The 16,952-nt window shown below is 32.8% G+C and overlaps 3 protein-coding genes across 5 annotated transcripts; 2 read left to right on the plus strand and 1 right to left on the minus strand.

The window, feature by feature from the left end:
• Positions 1-2: 2 nt before the first annotated feature.
• Positions 3-1,536, minus strand: LOC115695946 (small ribosomal subunit protein eS21y). Its single transcript, XM_030623053.2, has 4 exons — positions 1,405-1,536; positions 1,046-1,127; positions 454-586; positions 3-275 (listed from the first exon to the last, which is right to left on the minus strand). The coding sequence occupies exons 2-4, from the start codon at positions 1,093-1,095 to the stop codon at positions 210-212; spliced, it is 249 nt and encodes an 82-aa protein (XP_030478913.1). The 5' UTR covers positions 1,096-1,127; positions 1,405-1,536; the 3' UTR covers positions 3-209.
• LOC115695945 (APO protein 2, chloroplastic) lies at positions 1,517-4,464 on the plus strand. Its single transcript, XM_030623052.2, has 4 exons — positions 1,517-1,788; positions 1,946-2,155; positions 2,706-3,049; positions 3,489-4,464. The coding sequence occupies exons 2-4, from the start codon at positions 1,979-1,981 to the stop codon at positions 4,318-4,320; spliced, it is 1,353 nt and encodes a 450-aa protein (XP_030478912.1). The 5' UTR covers positions 1,517-1,788; positions 1,946-1,978; the 3' UTR covers positions 4,321-4,464.
• Positions 4,465-9,683: 5,219 nt separating this feature from the next.
• On the plus strand, positions 9,684-16,512 carry LOC115695943 (probable cyclic nucleotide-gated ion channel 5). 3 transcript variants are annotated; one of them, XM_030623047.2, is made up of 8 exons: positions 9,684-9,809; positions 11,369-11,455; positions 12,026-12,593; positions 13,595-13,807; positions 14,195-14,499; positions 14,742-14,853; positions 15,196-15,432; positions 15,525-16,512. In XM_030623047.2, exons 2-8 carry the CDS (start codon positions 11,397-11,399, stop codon positions 16,212-16,214), a joined length of 2,184 nt encoding a protein of 727 aa, XP_030478907.1. In that variant the 5' UTR covers positions 9,684-9,809; positions 11,369-11,396; the 3' UTR covers positions 16,215-16,512. The 3 variants fall into 3 exon arrangements, with proteins under 3 accessions (XP_030478907.1, XP_030478906.1, XP_030478909.1); XM_030623046.2 differs by having other exon boundaries at positions 9,736-10,099; XM_030623049.2 differs by lacking the exon at positions 9,684-9,809 and adding an exon at positions 10,107-10,323.
• Positions 16,513-16,952: the final 440 nt, after the last annotated feature.

The raw sequence follows: 16,952 nt of genomic DNA on the forward strand, positions 1-16,952 counted from the left end.
CATGGATAAAGAGGCATATAAATTTGAATAATACTTAAAAGTTGAATAACTTCATAGTAAAAAATCAACCCCAACTACATAGTACCAACAAAAACTAGGAGTCTGAGTCTCCAACTAAAAAATGTCAACTTCCATTGTCACCATTCAAAATTAAGGCAAACGAGATATGATTCTAATTCATTCAACCATAACATATTTGATGAAACTTTCTACTGTTGTTTAACTTCAACTTTCTTCTTCTGCCAGAGCCTGTCGATACCGCTGTCAGCATCTCCCTGCCAACAAAATAGAGTGGCAGAAATTGTTTAGTATGGCACTCAAGTATGACAATTATAAGCATTTAGTTTCTCCAGTCACAATCCACATTTAATAGATCGATATATCTGATAATCAAAAGGGGGCATACATTGAAAAGTTAAACAAAAAGCATGAGGGTGAGATAAGAAAGCGAACCTGAGCACGAACAAAACCACAAAGAGCGAAGGTAGAGAACTGGCCGGTGTAGACACCATTCTCATCCAAATGCCCAATGTTGATCTGAACAGATGCATGGTCCTTTGAAGTGATCAACCTGTTGGTTGCAGAGCTGCACCCAAACACATGAATTAGACCATAATGCTTAGCTCTCACTCTCAAACAACGCATTCCAATATTAACACCAAACTATGCATTGCAATATCAGCTATAATATAATTTCGTGGGATTTAACTACCATTGTGTATGGTGGATTATGAAGTGGTTAATACTAAGCAATAGAATACAATTTAAGCAATTGGAGACTAGAAATGTAAGTGCCCAAGAAAGACTCGAGCTTTTTAAATCTTGCTAAAACAAACCATATGCATATATACATAACCATTTAAGCTAAACACAAACACACAAAAGAAAAGATAATAGGAAATAAACCAAACTAAGTACCAATAACTGTTAAAAATTAATTATGAGTGGCTAATACTGATGAACAATGCAATACAATTTTAAGCACTACAAAAAAGATGATAAAAACAAATCTCAAAACCGAAACAGATTATATTATTGTATATACCATTTCCTGGGAATGTAGAGCTCTGTGATAACACCTTCGTCGTTCTGCATATTGGCTAGTGAACTTAACTTCTCTGTAAAATCTGTACAAAAACCCAAAACAACATATCAAAAATAGGTTGAAAGAAATTCAAAAAGCAACCCTTTGATTGTTAACATCAAAAAATCTATATAAATTTTTCTGCTTTTATTTAGGATAAGAACATAATTATATGAACATTTACGCATGATAAATACATCTTTTTTTTTTTTCTAAAAAAATAATAATAATGATAACAAATCAGATAATTTCCATTAAAACGATACAAACCGCACAACAGTATAAAATATAATAACTGAGAAAAAGGAAAAATCAAATACCTAGATTTGAAGGCTTAAGATGCAGATTGCAGAGAAGCAAAAGAGGCGAAGGGTTTTACAGAAGGGCCGGCGCTAAAGTATATATTAGCCTTCGAAGATGAACCAATTATGATTCTGTGTACTGAGACACAGGGTAAATAAATAGCTAAGCCAATCAGATCAAACCATCTATTTGATTAAAGATTTGGGCTTTGAGCTTAAAAGCCCATTCGGCCCATATTAATTTTTAGGCCCATTAGCTTGATATCCAAAAAAATCCATCCATTATCGTCTTCGTTCTGGTATTTTGGCTAACCAACGATGAAAATGGCACTCTGCTAAAAAAATCAATACTTGCAGAAAAGGCTGCACCTTTAAGCTATTCATCTCCATTTTTCCATGAAAGTAATGAACTTTTTTTCTCATTCTTATATGCTTTTCCAAGTTATAATTTTGTCCCATTTGAAAATTATAAAATAATCAACTCTAGAGCTGTTCTTTTTTTTCTTCTTTTGGGTGAAGTTATTAGCTCTTTAATTCTTACTTTCTGTTTCTGTAACAGCTTCTGGGCATGTGTTGATTTTGGATTTTGAGAATGGAATGTGGCTCTTGTAGTTCCTCAGTTGCTGGTGGTGCTGCTATGGCTTTGTGGTGTGGTAAAGGGTTGGTTTCAACTCCCAAAATGCTGCCTTTAAGGGTTTTTCTCAGTGTTAATTCAGAGTCTTTGAAGTTTAATCCATGCCCTGGTCTTGGTTTTCTTCATTCTATGCAGGTAGGTATCTCTCTTTGAGGTTTTTCTGTTTGGTTTTTAGTTTGTGAAAGGATATAACTGGTTGTGGGTATTGATTATCAAGTGTTACTAACCACTGAATCTTGATTTTAGTAAAGCTAATTAAGTTCTTTATTTTTGTGTGTGTGGTGTGAGGAAACTTTTACACTTGTCCATAATTGGAAAATCAAAGATACATTAAGAAAATTTCAATATAGCTTTAATTTGTGTTTGTTGTACTTCACAATTGTCATTGTTGGGGTTTCATTAATGAGTTGCTTGATAAATATTGGTACCAAACCAATGATAAAAATTGGTTAGTTTGCAATTTGGATTGTAATTATACTCAACCACATCTTATCTGCTTTAGCTGAACTACTTTGAATTCGCCTTTGCTTGCATTGAAATGTGTCTTTTGGAAGCTTCTGCTTTTTAGCAACATAAGTATGTTCTTTTTCAATGGCTTGACATTTAGTTTTCTTGAATCTCTATGCCTCAATCTATGTTAATCGTTCATAGTTTGGTTAATGTTGTTTTTTTAATCTATTGGCAGCATTTTAAGCATAAACTCAAAGTTCAATTAAAGTCATCTCAGAAGATGCATCCATCATATGCATCGATTATCAAGGCCGAACATCCTCAAAATACTGATTTGCCTCGGTACTATTCCAGGAAGGAGAAGAAACCGTTCCCAGTACCCATTGTAGAGTTAAGGCGTGCTGCAAGGGAGAGGCTTAAGAAAAGGAAAGGTCAGCCTAGAAAACCAGTTCCACCTCCAAAGAATGGGATGCTTGTAAAAAGTTTCATACCGATCGCCTATGATGTTTATAATGCAAGAATAACGTTGATAAACAATCTTAAGAAGCTCTTGAAAGCTGTAACTGTCCATGCTTGCAAGTAAGTTTTCTTACTTTTAACTTCTGTATAGCTCATTAAGTTCACTTTCCTAAAGTTGTAGACACATATGGCGGTTTTTGGCCTCGATAATTCTGAAGTGTTCTCTATAACGTCGTCTGAAAATTCGCTGTTTCTATGATTGTTAACATACAATGCTCTCATTACTTCATCCTATTTAGTAATGAGTATTGGTTGGATAGCCCAAGTTATATGCATTTGGTTCTAGAAGTAAAAATTGTTCATACTTCTTGTCTGGAATAGATAACAACATGTGACCAGAACAATGTGTATCCATTTTATTTTTAGATATTCAAATTAAGAGGATTGTGATAGTAATTTCTTTATGAATATTTGTGTGTTGAATTCTTTTGGAAACTTTTAAAAGATGACAGAAGTTCATAGAATTGTTCTGTGATGATCGCAATACACGATTATGCAGGTACTGTAATGAAATTCATGTGGGGCCAACTGGACATCCATTCAGATCTTGTAGAGGCCAAAATACTAGTGCCAGAAGGGGTCTTCATGACTGGACAACCGCAACTTGGGAAGACATATTTTTACCTGTTGACGCTTACCATCTCTATGACCGCCTCGGGAAACGTATTCCTCATAATCAGAGATTCGCAATTCCACGAATTCCAGCATTAGTTGAGCTTTGCATTCAAGCCGGTGTTGACATCCCCGACTTTCCCACCAAAAGGAGAAGAAAGCCAATTATTCGAATTAACAAGAGTGAATTTGTAGACGCAGACGAAAGTGAACTACCAGATCCTGATCCTGATGCTCCCAAGCCACCAATATTAACTGAAATACCCGATTTTGATATAGTAGGTCCTTCCAACGAAGAAGAAACGACGTTACTCGCAGAGGAAACACTTCAAGCATGGGAAAAGATGAGGAAAGGAGCACAGAAGCTAATGAAGCTTTATCCCGTTAGAGTTTGTGGATATTGCCCTGAAGTACACATAGGCCCCAGTGGCCATAAGGCACAGAACTGCGGTGCCCACAAGCACCAACAGCGAAACGGGCAGCACGGGTGGCAGTCAGCCGTCATTGATGACTTGATACCTCCACGGTATGTCTGGCATGTTCCTGATGTGAACGGTCCACCGTTGCAGAGGGAACTCAGAAGCTTCTATGGTCAAGGCCCTGCTGTGGTGGAAATGTGTATGCAGGCTGGTGCAGCTGTTCCTGAACAATTCAGAGGAACCATGAGGTTAGATGTGGGAATCCCAACAGATCCTAAAGAAGCTGAAATGGTAGTTTGAAAATCATTGCATACTATAATCTATAAATCTTCATATTGTTGATATTTCTCAGTTTTGTGTTGTAAAAAATGTAATCTTGTGATCAAAATTGGAACTTTAATAGTAAGAGTGATATCAATAGTATTATTGTTCTTTGTTCACAAAGCAAATGTTGCAAAATCTCATGCTTTTTTTTTGCTTCAAATACATCTTAATAACTCTTGTTAATGTTTCCTTTTCTGAGAAAGTTGTGATTTTTGTTAGTTTTAAATTAAATTGGACAAAAGACTGAGACTTTTCAGAGTCAAGTAATCACCATAGGAAACAACAAAAATCAATATTTTTGCCACGTAAGGCTGATTAGTAATATTATGTGTTGTCCCCTTTTTTCATGTACATTTATGATTCATATCAGAATTCAGAGACTTTATAAATCATTGTTTGACAACAGATTCAGATCTTTCTCAATTTTTGTGATTTCAATCAACTACTCGTGAAAAATGAGAGACCAAAATTAAATACCAAAAATGAATTTACTTTTTAACTTACTTGGTTGGTTTGGATGGATCCTATTTAAAAGTGTGACCACACACCAAAATCTGCATTAGACAAAGTCAACAAAAGACATGGCAGCCACAACTGTTAACACCAGAACATTAATACCCACATGAGATAATGAAAAAGTCTTCACTAAAACATCATAAACAACAATAACTAACAATACCCAGATCAACCATTAACCCCCAAGACCCCACGTGGCAAAATAAAATGCTCTTTCACTCAATGATCACCAAGTGTTTGCTAATATCCCTCTACCATCTACCCCACATAAACTCTTCCTCATTTGATCAAATTACAATCCAAATTTCACAGCCAAGTAAATTAACAATGGCAGGAGCAGAAGGAGTGAAGACAACTAGCCAAAAAGTTGCCACGGCGGGTCAAAACTCGACCGAGGCGCTACACCAGCGGAGTAAGTTGCCATACTGTCCCATGAGAATGGCCCTTGGTGGGTTTGCCATAGCCATGACTCTAGGTTACTTTACCTTGTATTCCAAGAAAAAGCCTGAGGCCACAGCACTTGACGTTGCCAAAGTTGCAACAGGGACCTCTAGTCCGGAGAACACTCGTCCTCCTCCTCGCAACTAGATCATTTTTTTACGTAAACAAACATTTTCATATGCTATAATATCATCTTGGTTTATGAGTTTTTTTCTTTTCATTTTATGGGTTTCTTTGTAATACTGATAAGAAATAATAAGTGTTTGTTTGGTTGAATTTTTTGTGATTAAAATTTGGAAAATTACTCCGTATACTATTTTTTTACTTTTTTTTTTTTTTTTCAAATTTACGGTTTAAGTTGCTCCGGTTGTTTCTACGGTGATTTCTATGTGTGTTGTTATACGGATTTTAGTTGCGATTTAAGTTGCTCCGTTAGTTGATATAAAATTTCTATATAAAATTTCATAAAAATGCAACAGAAAAAAAACTGTTTTAAAATATAAAAATGAAAAAATCTCTTAAATTTTCATAAGAACCAAACTATAGTAAAAAAAGAATATTTATTTAAAAAAAAAAAAAAAACTATTTGAAAATATTCTACTCAATAATAATCTTCTTTATAAAACACTAAATAATATAATCACTCTTCGCAAAACTAATGTAATTTTTTTAATATAATAATAAAAATATAATTTTAATATATAGTTACCGTAAAATTATATCATCTAATTCTATATTATTAATTTTTCTTTTCTATTAAGAAGTTTAAACTTATACAATTAATGCACATACATAGATTTTTAAATTATTTTGTTTTCTTTTTTTTAAAAAAAAAAAAATTGTTATTACAAAAATAGGTAAATATGATGGTGTAGGGAAAAATTGAAGTATTCTCCATAATGTATTATTTTTATATCCCGATCATTTTTAAGTTATTGTCATTATTAAATCTCATTTGTTATCATTATCGTATCTTACATGTTGTCTCATTGTATCTCACTTGTTGTCATCGTTGTAGCTCACTTGTAGTTGTCACTACTCTCCTTCCCAAATCTCAATATTAATCTTAGATTCCATTTTAAATTATAGACTGTCATATCACCGTCTTATGTCTCATCTTTATATAAATATGTAGATTTATATAAATATTTAAACTATTACTCATTCAATTTAATTATATAAGTTTACTGAAATATCATTTACGGTAAATTTATCCCTATTCAATGTAGATCATCTATAGAGGATCTTTGATTATTAGGATTGTAATAATGGATAATCATAACGTATCTATATCGTGGTACATATAGAACGTTCTATATAGTGTATTCAATTCCAAATCTATAGTGGCGCAAGGCGGAATTAATAAGTTAGAAAATTTACTTTGTAAATTCTAGATCTACTTATTGAAAGCTCGGTTATATAGGTCCATGGTCTCCTCACTAGTTGAGATAATACTACTTGCAGACTCAGTTAATTTATTTTAATTAATCAATCATAATTCTAAAATTAGACTATGTCTTATTTAAGAATTTCACTAAGCAAGGGCTTAATTATGAAAAAAAGAAGGTTTGGAGTCAATTTGTTAATTAAGAGACTTTTGTATGGTCTAATTAATAAATATTATAAATGATAATTTTATTTAATAATTAATTATAATTATTAAATTAACAATTTTGGCATTTATAGGATTGAATTAGAAAATATGATATTATTGAAAGAAGAATAAGTGGTTGAAAATATGATATTCTAACTAGAAACTGGTCCATTATAGTGTACGACCATGAAGTGTATATTGCCCAATATTTTATTCTTTTTTAATCCATATAATTTAGCCCTAAGTCCTAGTTGAAACACTATAAAAGGAACATGATGCTCTCATCTCATCCTCTTGTCAACTAAACTTTTGACAATTTAACTATTGCATTCAACCTAGATGAGAGAGTTCCTCCCATAGTGATTTTAGCATCCTTCATTATTCTTCCACATTCGAAACCCATAGTAAAAGAGTGTCATGTCTACATATAGCAAGTCAAGTACTCAATCATAGTGAGTAAGACGGTGGTAACCAAACCCGAAGGAAAGAAAGGGATTCAGATTTAGATTTTGATAATGCTCAGCGATAGAAAGGAATCAAGGGCTAGAGATCTTGAACGAAATGAGTCATTATATTCTGCTGCAACTAATGTAAGGTTTTCTTACACCCTTATGTGTTTATTTTCATTATTTTAGAGATATTCATATTTAGGATGTCAATGAACATACTTGTTAGTAAATCTAGATCCTGGTAAAATATTCCCAACAAACAATACCATAAGGCTTCTCTCGCCTCTACTGCAAATGAAGCATGTCCCTCTAATATCCCAAGAAGTTCACAAGCTATAGCCAAAGCCCCAAGTACTTTTGTTCATTGGCTTCCACCAGCAGGTGGTACTTATAAAATGGATATAGATGCTGCTTATGATGCTGGAGGTGCAATTATTGGAATAGGAGCAATTGTTTAAGATTATTTTGGAGATTATTCCTGCCTTTTCTAAGTCAATTCGAAAGGAGATGGAGATTACTGCAATGATTTACCGTACAAAATGGACTCTTTCAACTCAGTTAAAAATACATTTCATTGAAGCGGACTCTCTCTTAGTAACTAATGTTGTAAACAAATTATCTTCTACTAATTTTGTAACTCATTTCTATGATTTGGTAGACAATACTTCCTATTTCCTTAAAGCAATAGTATCCCATGTTAAACACGATGCCAATAAAACCACTCGTGGCTTAGCTAAGTTTGCTCTTTGATTGGATGAAGGTAAAAATTGTTCTTGATTGGAGGAAATACTTTCTCCAATCTAATCTATTGCTGTAATGGATTCTATTCATTATTAATAATATTTTTTTTAAAATTAATTTCTTTTTAAAATATAAAATAACAAATATATATTGTAAATATTTCTCTTTCTTCCACATTAAGGAAACAAAGAGATCATTTTCTTTTTGTTTTTAGTCACCTTATCATTAAAGGGTAAGTGATGAAGGATATAAATTGTATGGTATGAAATAGAGATTTAATTTAAGTACAAATTTGAACAAAAGAAACAAAAAACAAAACCTTATGCATCACTTATTCATGTCCCACAACTCCATAATTAATAATTCAATTTTTCAAAAAAATACAAATGGAATGAAAGATTTGGGTTTTTTCTTATAAAGATGTTTCACAAAACAATTGATATTATTCTAAATAATATTTCTAATAACATTCACTACTTCTTATAAAGAAGTTTTTAATCACACAAGTTATTTTATGTCTGTAAATTTTAAATTCATCTGTTTGAGAAAAAGACACCAACTTTAATAAATGGTAGAGTTAAACGACAGTAACTATAGACAAAAGCCAGTGTCGTTTTAATCTTCTTGTACTTTTCGAATCATTTTGCTCTTTTCCCAAATGTTTGACTATTGATATTGACCTTGACGACGAACATGTGACCTTAAATTATTTTAAGGAAAATAAAATATATTTTTTTTACTGAAATTTAAAAATTTATTTTCAATTCTCTTAATTATAGATACAAAAAACAGATAGTTGGATAATTAACATGATAACAAACAAAACTTGACAGTGATAGTGTGAACACAAATATTTATAGAAACAAAAACAAGTTTTTTTTTTTTTCATAAAAAAAGAGAATAAAATAAAAATAACTAATACAGTGTCTTAATAGCTTTAGCTTTACCTTTTTAATTCAGCTAAAAAAAAGTTTTACCTTTTTAAGTGAAAAGACTAAAATATTATGGGTATGAGAATGTAAATTTAATATAATAATTAGTATCTTTACCTCAGTTAAAAATTAAAAAAAACAACAAATTATGGCCTTACAGTACACACAGCATGTTAATAGATAAGGACAACTCTAATAATATTTGGTGTTAAATCAATATAAAATAATATTATTTTTATATTATTTTTTTTATTCTAATCATAACACTATAAATTGCACTAAAATTATATTTTTTTATTATTATATTATTTTATTAAATTATAAATCAATACAAATAATATATACAAAAAGTTTAATTATAAAGATATTAGACAATGTTATATTTAAGATAATTTTTAAAGTGTGATTAAAATAAATTTAATATAAAATATCAACAAATTTGATATTTTAGTATATTATTAGAATTGGTCTGAATATAAATAAAATAATTTTTTCTCTTTCGTTGTAATAATAAATAATAAAATAAAATATTTTTTTAACAATAATTTATATTTTTAATTTTTTAATCATTAAAATAAAAAAGTATAAAATATTTAATTTACATTTATACAAATTTTAATAGGCAAAAAATACTAATTATGAATTTAATAACTTTATTGGTAAGAAAAGTTAAAGCTTAAATTTTTACAAGGTGGGCATTGAGAAAAAAAGACAGGACAGGGCAGTGTCATCCTCCACTAGGCTGAAATCTGCAACGAAATGGCGAAGCAGTGATTTTGGTTTTATTAGTTGGTGAAACAGTTTGACTATTCTTCTCCATTTTCATTTGGGTTTTTCTTTTTATATTTTATTTATTTATTTATTATTATTATTATTATTATTATTATTATTATTATATTATATGGTAAAGGAAACGATATAATCATACAAAGCTTCCGTTTTTTCTCCTTCTCTCTCTCTCTCTTCCCCCCTGTCTGTGTCAAACCCCTCTTCCATAGTTGTGTGCTCTCGCATATTTCGGGTATTAGCTGTACATCTTTTTTCTCACATCTATAAGGGATGATTTGACCTGGGTTTCTTCTGTAAGTTGCTCTATTTCTCTCTCTTAATTCAATTTCACCGAGAAAAATTGGTGTAGAAAGATACATGGATGAGCTTGTTTATTTATGGTTTTTGAGAAAAGGGTATTTATTTGTTCTAGTTTTGGCTTCAGATTTTGGAAAGTGGATTACTTGATAACATTTTTGTGGACTTAAAAGGGTCTCTAATGGCTTTCTTTTCTTTCCATTTGATTATGTGGTCAACGGTAGGTAATGATGTCTGCGCTCGTTATTTTAGCCTTGGTTTATGGGTATTTAGATTATTTAGTCTTTTATGGTTTAAAGTGAAAAAATTGGTTTTTATTTTTTTGGGGGGGGATGTTTAACTTTTGAAGATCCAATTTTTAAGGAGGAATTATTAGCAACATGTTATGGTTTATGAGAATAAGGAGAACTTAGAAGCTTTGAAGATCCAATGTTTGAAAATGAATATATAGATTTTTTATTTTGGCCAACCCATTATTATGATAAATAAGATTATGAAATCAACCCATGTTGCTAATTGGTAAGGCAACCATGTAGCTAGAGCTGGTTTAGAACTTTAAAGAAACCATTTTTAACAATTATGCCTTTTTGGGTAACCATGAAATTTGTATTAGATGCTTGCTTGATATTAGTTTTAACACATAAAGTTCAGAACACTATGTATAACAGTTTAGTCTTTCAGTCAGTGGTATGGATTTGACAAGAATTGAACTATTTTAATCATATCGAATTGGATTATATGATTTTGTTTCTGTTAAACTCGAGAGTAATAAGAAGGCCTATGTTTTACAAGGTTTGGTTGGTCTACTTCTGAGCTGTTAAGAGTTTCAAAATGATTTATAGTACTTTGTGGTTGCCAGTGATAACAGTTCCTTTAACATGGCATAAAGCCTAGGTGCCTTATTTAGCTGTTGATACCCGATAAGTTTGCGTTGCTTTGGTGTGTTGAAAGTTAAAAGTTCACTGTTAGGCTGGATCTTATTATTAAGATTCACTTTTAAAATTTAGGAAGCAATATTGTAGGCAGATTTACTGCATAGGTTTCACATAAAGGATAGAACACGAACCTAGTGTTGAAATATTATTTTGGGTTTGCGATAAGTGTCTTTTGAATTCTGATGGAACTTGTCTTTTGGGTCTATGCCACTTCTTGGTTATCTTTTAGTTGTCAACCTTCTCACAGAGTAAGGTTTTTATGTGTGAAATCATGGACATTAACTGGAATTAGCTTTCGTTTTGATTGGGCATTTGGTGTTATTTTTATAGGTCCTATTTATGTGCTTGAAAGACGGAAATGTTTGATTGTGGTTTGAAGTCGCAATACTTGAGTGGCCAACGCGAGAAGTTTGTAAGGTACTGAATCTGATCTTTGGTCTTTCTAATGGCTGCACTAGTCTGAATGTTAAGTAATTAGAATTTATGTTTAGGCTGTGTTATTTTTTTTTTTCTTTTAATTTATGAATTTGGCTTTTTTTGTTTGACAATATACATAATCATGAGCTGCAGCTGGCTAAAAATTAACAGTTGTGTGCATGTGGATAACTATTAAGAATAGTATTGTCAGAAATTTTATTAAGTACTGAAATGAACAAAGGAAAATGTTGACTTTTGTAACTGTATACAGTTGAGGAGGCATTTTGGCACAAATAGATTTCTTATTCATAATAGATTTATTGAGAATGAGATTTCACTTAGCTAGTGGTGAGTTCTTGAAGCTGAACTAGTACTTAATATTCATGTAAAAAGCTTTTATCTTTTGTTGTCGGGGCATTTTAGTTTCGATGTGATGTCTACTTCTTCCTTTTCTTTGATTAATTGGGTTGAGGTTGGGTTTTTTTTTTCAAGTGTTGGAGCTCTTGTTTTGAGTATTATATGAAAGGGGTCTGATATTGAGTTTGCTTGCACAATTCATTTATTTTCCAGATTAGACGATTTGGACTCTAGATTATCATCACCGTCTGATACAGGAGGGAGAAAGTGTGGATTTAACATTGACGGAATAGGTGGTTCTCGACATGCTAGGGATACAACGCCTAGATCATTTAAAAAAGGAATGATAAAGGGTTCTGAAGGACTAAAGTCCATTGGTCGATTTGCACGTGCAGTGTTCCCCGAAGATCTTAAAGTTTCGGACAAAAAGATATTTGATCCTCAAGACCAATTTCTCTTGCTGTGGAATAGATTATTTGTGATATCATGTATTCTGGCAGTATTTGTGGACCCGTTGTTCTTTTATCTTCCAGTTATAAATAGTTCATCACACTGTCTTGGTATTGATAGAAAATTAGCGATCACAGCGACAACATTGCGAACAATTGTTGATGCATTCTTTCTTATTCACATAGCTCTCCAGTTCCGAACAGCTTATATTGCTCCTTCATCTCGGGTATTTGGACGAGGTGAACTTGTGATAGATTCTGCACAAATAGCTAAGCGATACTTACGGGGCTATTTCATTGTCGATTTTTTAGCTGTTCTACCCTTACCACAGGTTTGAAAATCGTATCTGTTTTTATGGGCCCATTTTGCTCTTAGTTCTTGCCTTTTATTATTCATTTTATATCCAAACTATCCATTTTCTGTGTTTTGCCTCAGTGTTTTGTATGAGTTTTGTATGTGTTCTTGCATTTAAATTAAAACACAATATTTCTTGCTAGTTTTAGAGACCAAAGTTTATTGTAATTTTTTGGTCATATCTGATTGTCAAGTTGAATATTCTAATGTAAAGAAGCAAGACAAGTTTTTTTCTCTGAAATAGTTTCGTATACAGGCTTCTCTGTTGACATTTTCAGGAATGAGGACTCTATCTCGTTGTCTTTATGTGGCCTTTTACAAATTCACCTATAATCATTTCATGAAAAAAAAAAAAGGAACAGTGTTTTTTCCAATATTTCTGAGACCAAGTAGAATAGAATCCATATCACCATCGTCATCGTCATCATAAAATTTCCCCGCCTTTTCTGATAGTCTCCAGTTGTAGATTGTAGTACGTTGTAAAGTTCTAAATTGATCGAAAATTTGGAAAAGAGTCACAAAATTCAATTTCTGTAGATTTTTCATTAAAGAACTACTGTAGCAGTTAAGTTTTTTAGCTGAAAGAACTACCTGTACTTGCATTTGTACAGGCATCTGAAATATGTTATCAATAACACGAACACATGTCGAATTTTATTTGTCTAGTAAAGAAGTTTCTGTCATTTCTGCAGGTATGCTTGCTTAGTTCTTATTACTTGATTTTACATTACTTAGCTAGCTGTCGTCATCTATGCCAAGTACCTATATTTTCTGTAAAATTATATTTCTTTCAGTTGTACTCGTATTGTTTTCCTAGCTAAATAGTAATCGGTGTATGGAGGAGTTTCTGCCAACCTAACTCTGTGGATCTTTCAACTATTATTTTCTTGAAACTTTGCATTGTTGATAGTCCTGTAATTGTTCTTCAAAGGTGGAGGTCTTGATTTCTAACTCCTTATCTGTTTTTACTCTCTGCAGATTGTGGTTTTGAGATATCTTCAGCACACGGACGGTGCAGATGTTCTTCCCACGAAACAAGCATTGTTTTTCATTGTGTTACTCCAGTATGTTCCAAGATTGCTTCGAGTGTTACCGTTAACTTCGGAACTGAAGAGAACAGCCGGTGTATTTGCTGAAACTGCTTGGGCAGGTGCTGCATACTATCTGCTATTGTACATGCTCGCCAGTCATGTGAGTACCTATTTAGTTTTGTAGCATTTGTTTCGCTCTGAATTTTCATATTATTCTTTTATTTTTATTGTAAAAGAATTGATACGAAACAAGTCGGTATAACTATGATATATATAGTTGTTGCATTCGTGTCAACCGCAATGTAAATGCTAAGTGCAAGAATGAAAGCTTAGCTTTTCCATACTTTGGGGTTTTTCCTCTTAGAGAACTCTCAATGGCTTCTTTATCCTATCATTGAAAATACATCACCGAAACCTATTTCCAATAAGGAGAGGAGTTGAAAGAGAAATAAATTATAAAAAATTACAGTTTTTGGAGTGATCTTAATTTATTCATGTCATTTTTATCCGATCCCATTTGATGGAATGTTTTGAACAAATCTTGCAGATAGTTGGGGCGTTTTGGTATTTTCTAGCTTTAGAACGCAATGACACATGCTGGCAAAGGAGCTGCAAGACGCAGAGTAACTGTAATACAAATTTCTTATATTGCGGCAATCAAAACTTGTCAGGTTATGAAGATTGGTTCGGTGGAAAGAATCAAAATGATACCATGAATAATTATTGCTCAACGAAGGGAGACAGTTTCGATTTCGGAATATATGAAAATGCTTTATCATCTGGTATTGTTTCATCCAAGAAGTTTATCTCTAAATACTGTTACTGTTTATGGTGGGGACTACAGAATTTGAGGTAATCCTTCTCTAATGGTGGTTTGTTTAGCATGTTTATGTGGCTATACTTGTGTTTTCATAGTTATACTAATACGAAAAAAAGGAATAAATTACATTGAACGTATTAGACCTTGTAAAGAGAGAGAGTTAGTCTCTATAAAGTTGGACAAGTGCATCATACGTACTGTTTTACGCATTATCATTAATTAGATTCGATCCTTTGCTAAATTTTCGATGACTTTGTTTTTCCTATGATTATAGTACTCTTGGTCAGGGACTTCAGACCAGCACATACCCTGGAGAGGTGATATTTTCCATTGCACTAGCTATTTTCGGGCTCATCCTCTTTGCGCTTCTTATTGGCAACATGCAGGTATTTTAGAGCTAATTAGTTATTTTGTTGTTCGGGAACTGTACGAGTAACGACGGAGCCTTTTTCATTGTTGGTAGTTTTAACACTTCATTTAGATGGAAACTCCTGCAACTCAGTTTTGTATGTATTTTTCAAGGTTGTGGCCCCGTGATTTAGCCATGTTCGTCCTCGTCAATTCTTATAATACCCGACACAACCTGAACACGAACTTTGCCTTACATTATTTATTTTCTTATTTCAGTTATAATAACATTGTCCCTTTTACCACTTTGATAAATTTAGTAAAGCCAAAGCAAACTTCATCAACGGATGCTGACATTCTGGATGTTTTTATCATGACAGACATATCTGCAATCCCTTACCATAAGGCTCGAGGAAATGAGGGTGAAAAGGCGTGATTCAGAACAATGGATGCATCATCGCTTGCTTCCTCAAGAACTCAGGGAGCGAGTTAGGCGTTACGATCAATACAAATGGTTGGAAACGCGAGGGGTTGATGAGGAAAGCCTTGTTCAAAGTCTACCTAAGGATCTTAGGAGAGATATCAAGCGACACCTCTGTCTCGCCTTAGTGAGAAGGGTACGATTTTTCGAAGTATTTCGTACTACTTTTGCCTTGTGCTTTATATCATCTAACCTCTTATTATGGTAATGTGTTATTATTATTTATAGGTTCCTCTCTTTGAGAACATGGATGAGAGACTTCTTGACGCCATTTGTGAGCGATTGCAACCGACTTTATTCACTGAGAGTACTTACATTGTTCGGGAAGGAGATCCAGTTGATGAAATGCTTTTCATTATACGAGGACGGCTCGAGAGTGTAACTACAGATGGCGGTAGGAGTGGTTTTTTCAACCGCAGTTTACTAAAAGAAGGCGATTTCTGTGGCGAGGAGCTTCTAACCTGGGCACTGGATCCAAAATCCGGTGTTAATCTCCCATCTTCAACTCGGACAGTGAAAGCATTGACAGAAGTCGAGGCTTTTGCTCTCATGGCCGAGGAGCTAAAATTCGTAGCTAGTCAGTTTCGACGCCTCCATAGTAGGCAGGTTCAACACACCTTCCGTTTCTACTCACAACAATGGAGGACATGGGCTGCTTGCTTCATCCAAGCGGCTTGGCGTAGATACTCCAAGAGAAAAGCCATGGAGCTGATTCGACGGAAAGAGGAGGAAGAAGAAGCAGGAGCCAGGGCCATTGCCAATGCTGGCACATATAGTCTTGGCGCGACCATTTTAGCTTCGAGATTCGCTGCGAACGCTCTTCGAGGAGTTCATAGGAATCGAAACGCAAAGACTGCTCGGGAATTGGTCAAGCTACAGAAGCCTCCGGAACCTGATTTTACTGCTGATACAGACTGATTTATAATATAGTGTATAATGGCAACTCATTTACATATCATTGTTTAACTATTTTGCTTAAAACAAACACATAAGAAAGAATGTAATGATAAAGTAATATGGTCTTTTTTTCTTTTTCTTTTTTGGTTCTTTAGAATTTGCTACCAAAAAAAATTGATGTATTATACTTGCACACGTTCCTTCACATTCAAAGGGATTGATTTTGTGAGGTTTGTTAGATGAAACAATTTCAAAGATGTATGGTTTAGCATTAATGACTAAATACATTTTTGAAATAGATTATTAGCTTTTCCAACAATTTTTTTATTTGTTATTTTTGCTTAAATTTTCCAACAAATTTTGACTCTTTGTTTACTTGGTTGTCATCAATCTTACAACCTAGTTTGTCACGAGTTTTATTATGTGTCTATTTTAGTCCGGAAAAATTACCACTTTATTCTTATGGGTATTAAGACTAATCCATTAAAAATAAATACTATATTATTTTAGATGTCAAGAGTTAAATAGTCATTTTCTGTTTTTTATTGTAGGTATACTAGTCATTAGTGAACAGAGAAGAAAACAAAATATGGGTGATAAATGATTATTCTTATCATTAGGAATATTATTGAAGAAAATAAAAATCTTAAAACATTTCTAACCATGTTTCCTAAATATATATTTTTAGCTAAAATAGGGAGGATGCCTTAAAAAGTGAGTTACAACCATAAAAACAACGACTTTTATAACAAAGAATAG

Source organism: Cannabis sativa, chromosome 6 (genome assembly GCF_029168945.1).
Source record: "Cannabis sativa cultivar Pink pepper isolate KNU-18-1 chromosome 6, ASM2916894v1, whole genome shotgun sequence".
In the NCBI taxonomy this organism is placed as follows: Eukaryota; Viridiplantae; Streptophyta; class Magnoliopsida; order Rosales; family Cannabaceae; genus Cannabis; species Cannabis sativa.

Coding starts and splice junctions, on each gene's coding strand:
- LOC115695946 (XM_030623053.2), bottom strand. CDS start 1,095: ATGCAGAACGACGAAGGTGTTATCACAGAGCTCTACATTCCCAGGAAA. Junction 587..1,045: donor CTCTACATTCCCAGGAAATG/GTATATACAATA, acceptor GTTTGGGTGCAG/CTCTGCAACCAACAGGTTGA. Junction 276..453: donor GTGGTTTTGTTCGTGCTCAG/GTTCGCTTTCTT, acceptor TTTTGTTGGCAG/GGAGATGCTGACAGCGGTAT.
- LOC115695945 (XM_030623052.2), top strand. CDS start 1,979: ATGGAATGTGGCTCTTGTAGTTCCTCAGTTGCTGGTGGTGCTGCTATG. Junction 2,156..2,705: donor GTTTTCTTCATTCTATGCAG/GTAGGTATCTCT, acceptor ATCTATTGGCAG/CATTTTAAGCATAAACTCAA. Junction 3,050..3,488: donor GTAACTGTCCATGCTTGCAA/GTAAGTTTTCTT, acceptor ACGATTATGCAG/GTACTGTAATGAAATTCATG.
- LOC115695943 (XM_030623047.2), top strand. CDS start 11,397: ATGTTTGATTGTGGTTTGAAGTCGCAATACTTGAGTGGCCAACGCGAG. Junction 12,594..13,594: donor CTGTTCTACCCTTACCACAG/GTTTGAAAATCG, acceptor TACTCTCTGCAG/ATTGTGGTTTTGAGATATCT. Junction 14,500..14,741: donor TGGGGACTACAGAATTTGAG/GTAATCCTTCTC, acceptor CTATGATTATAG/TACTCTTGGTCAGGGACTTC.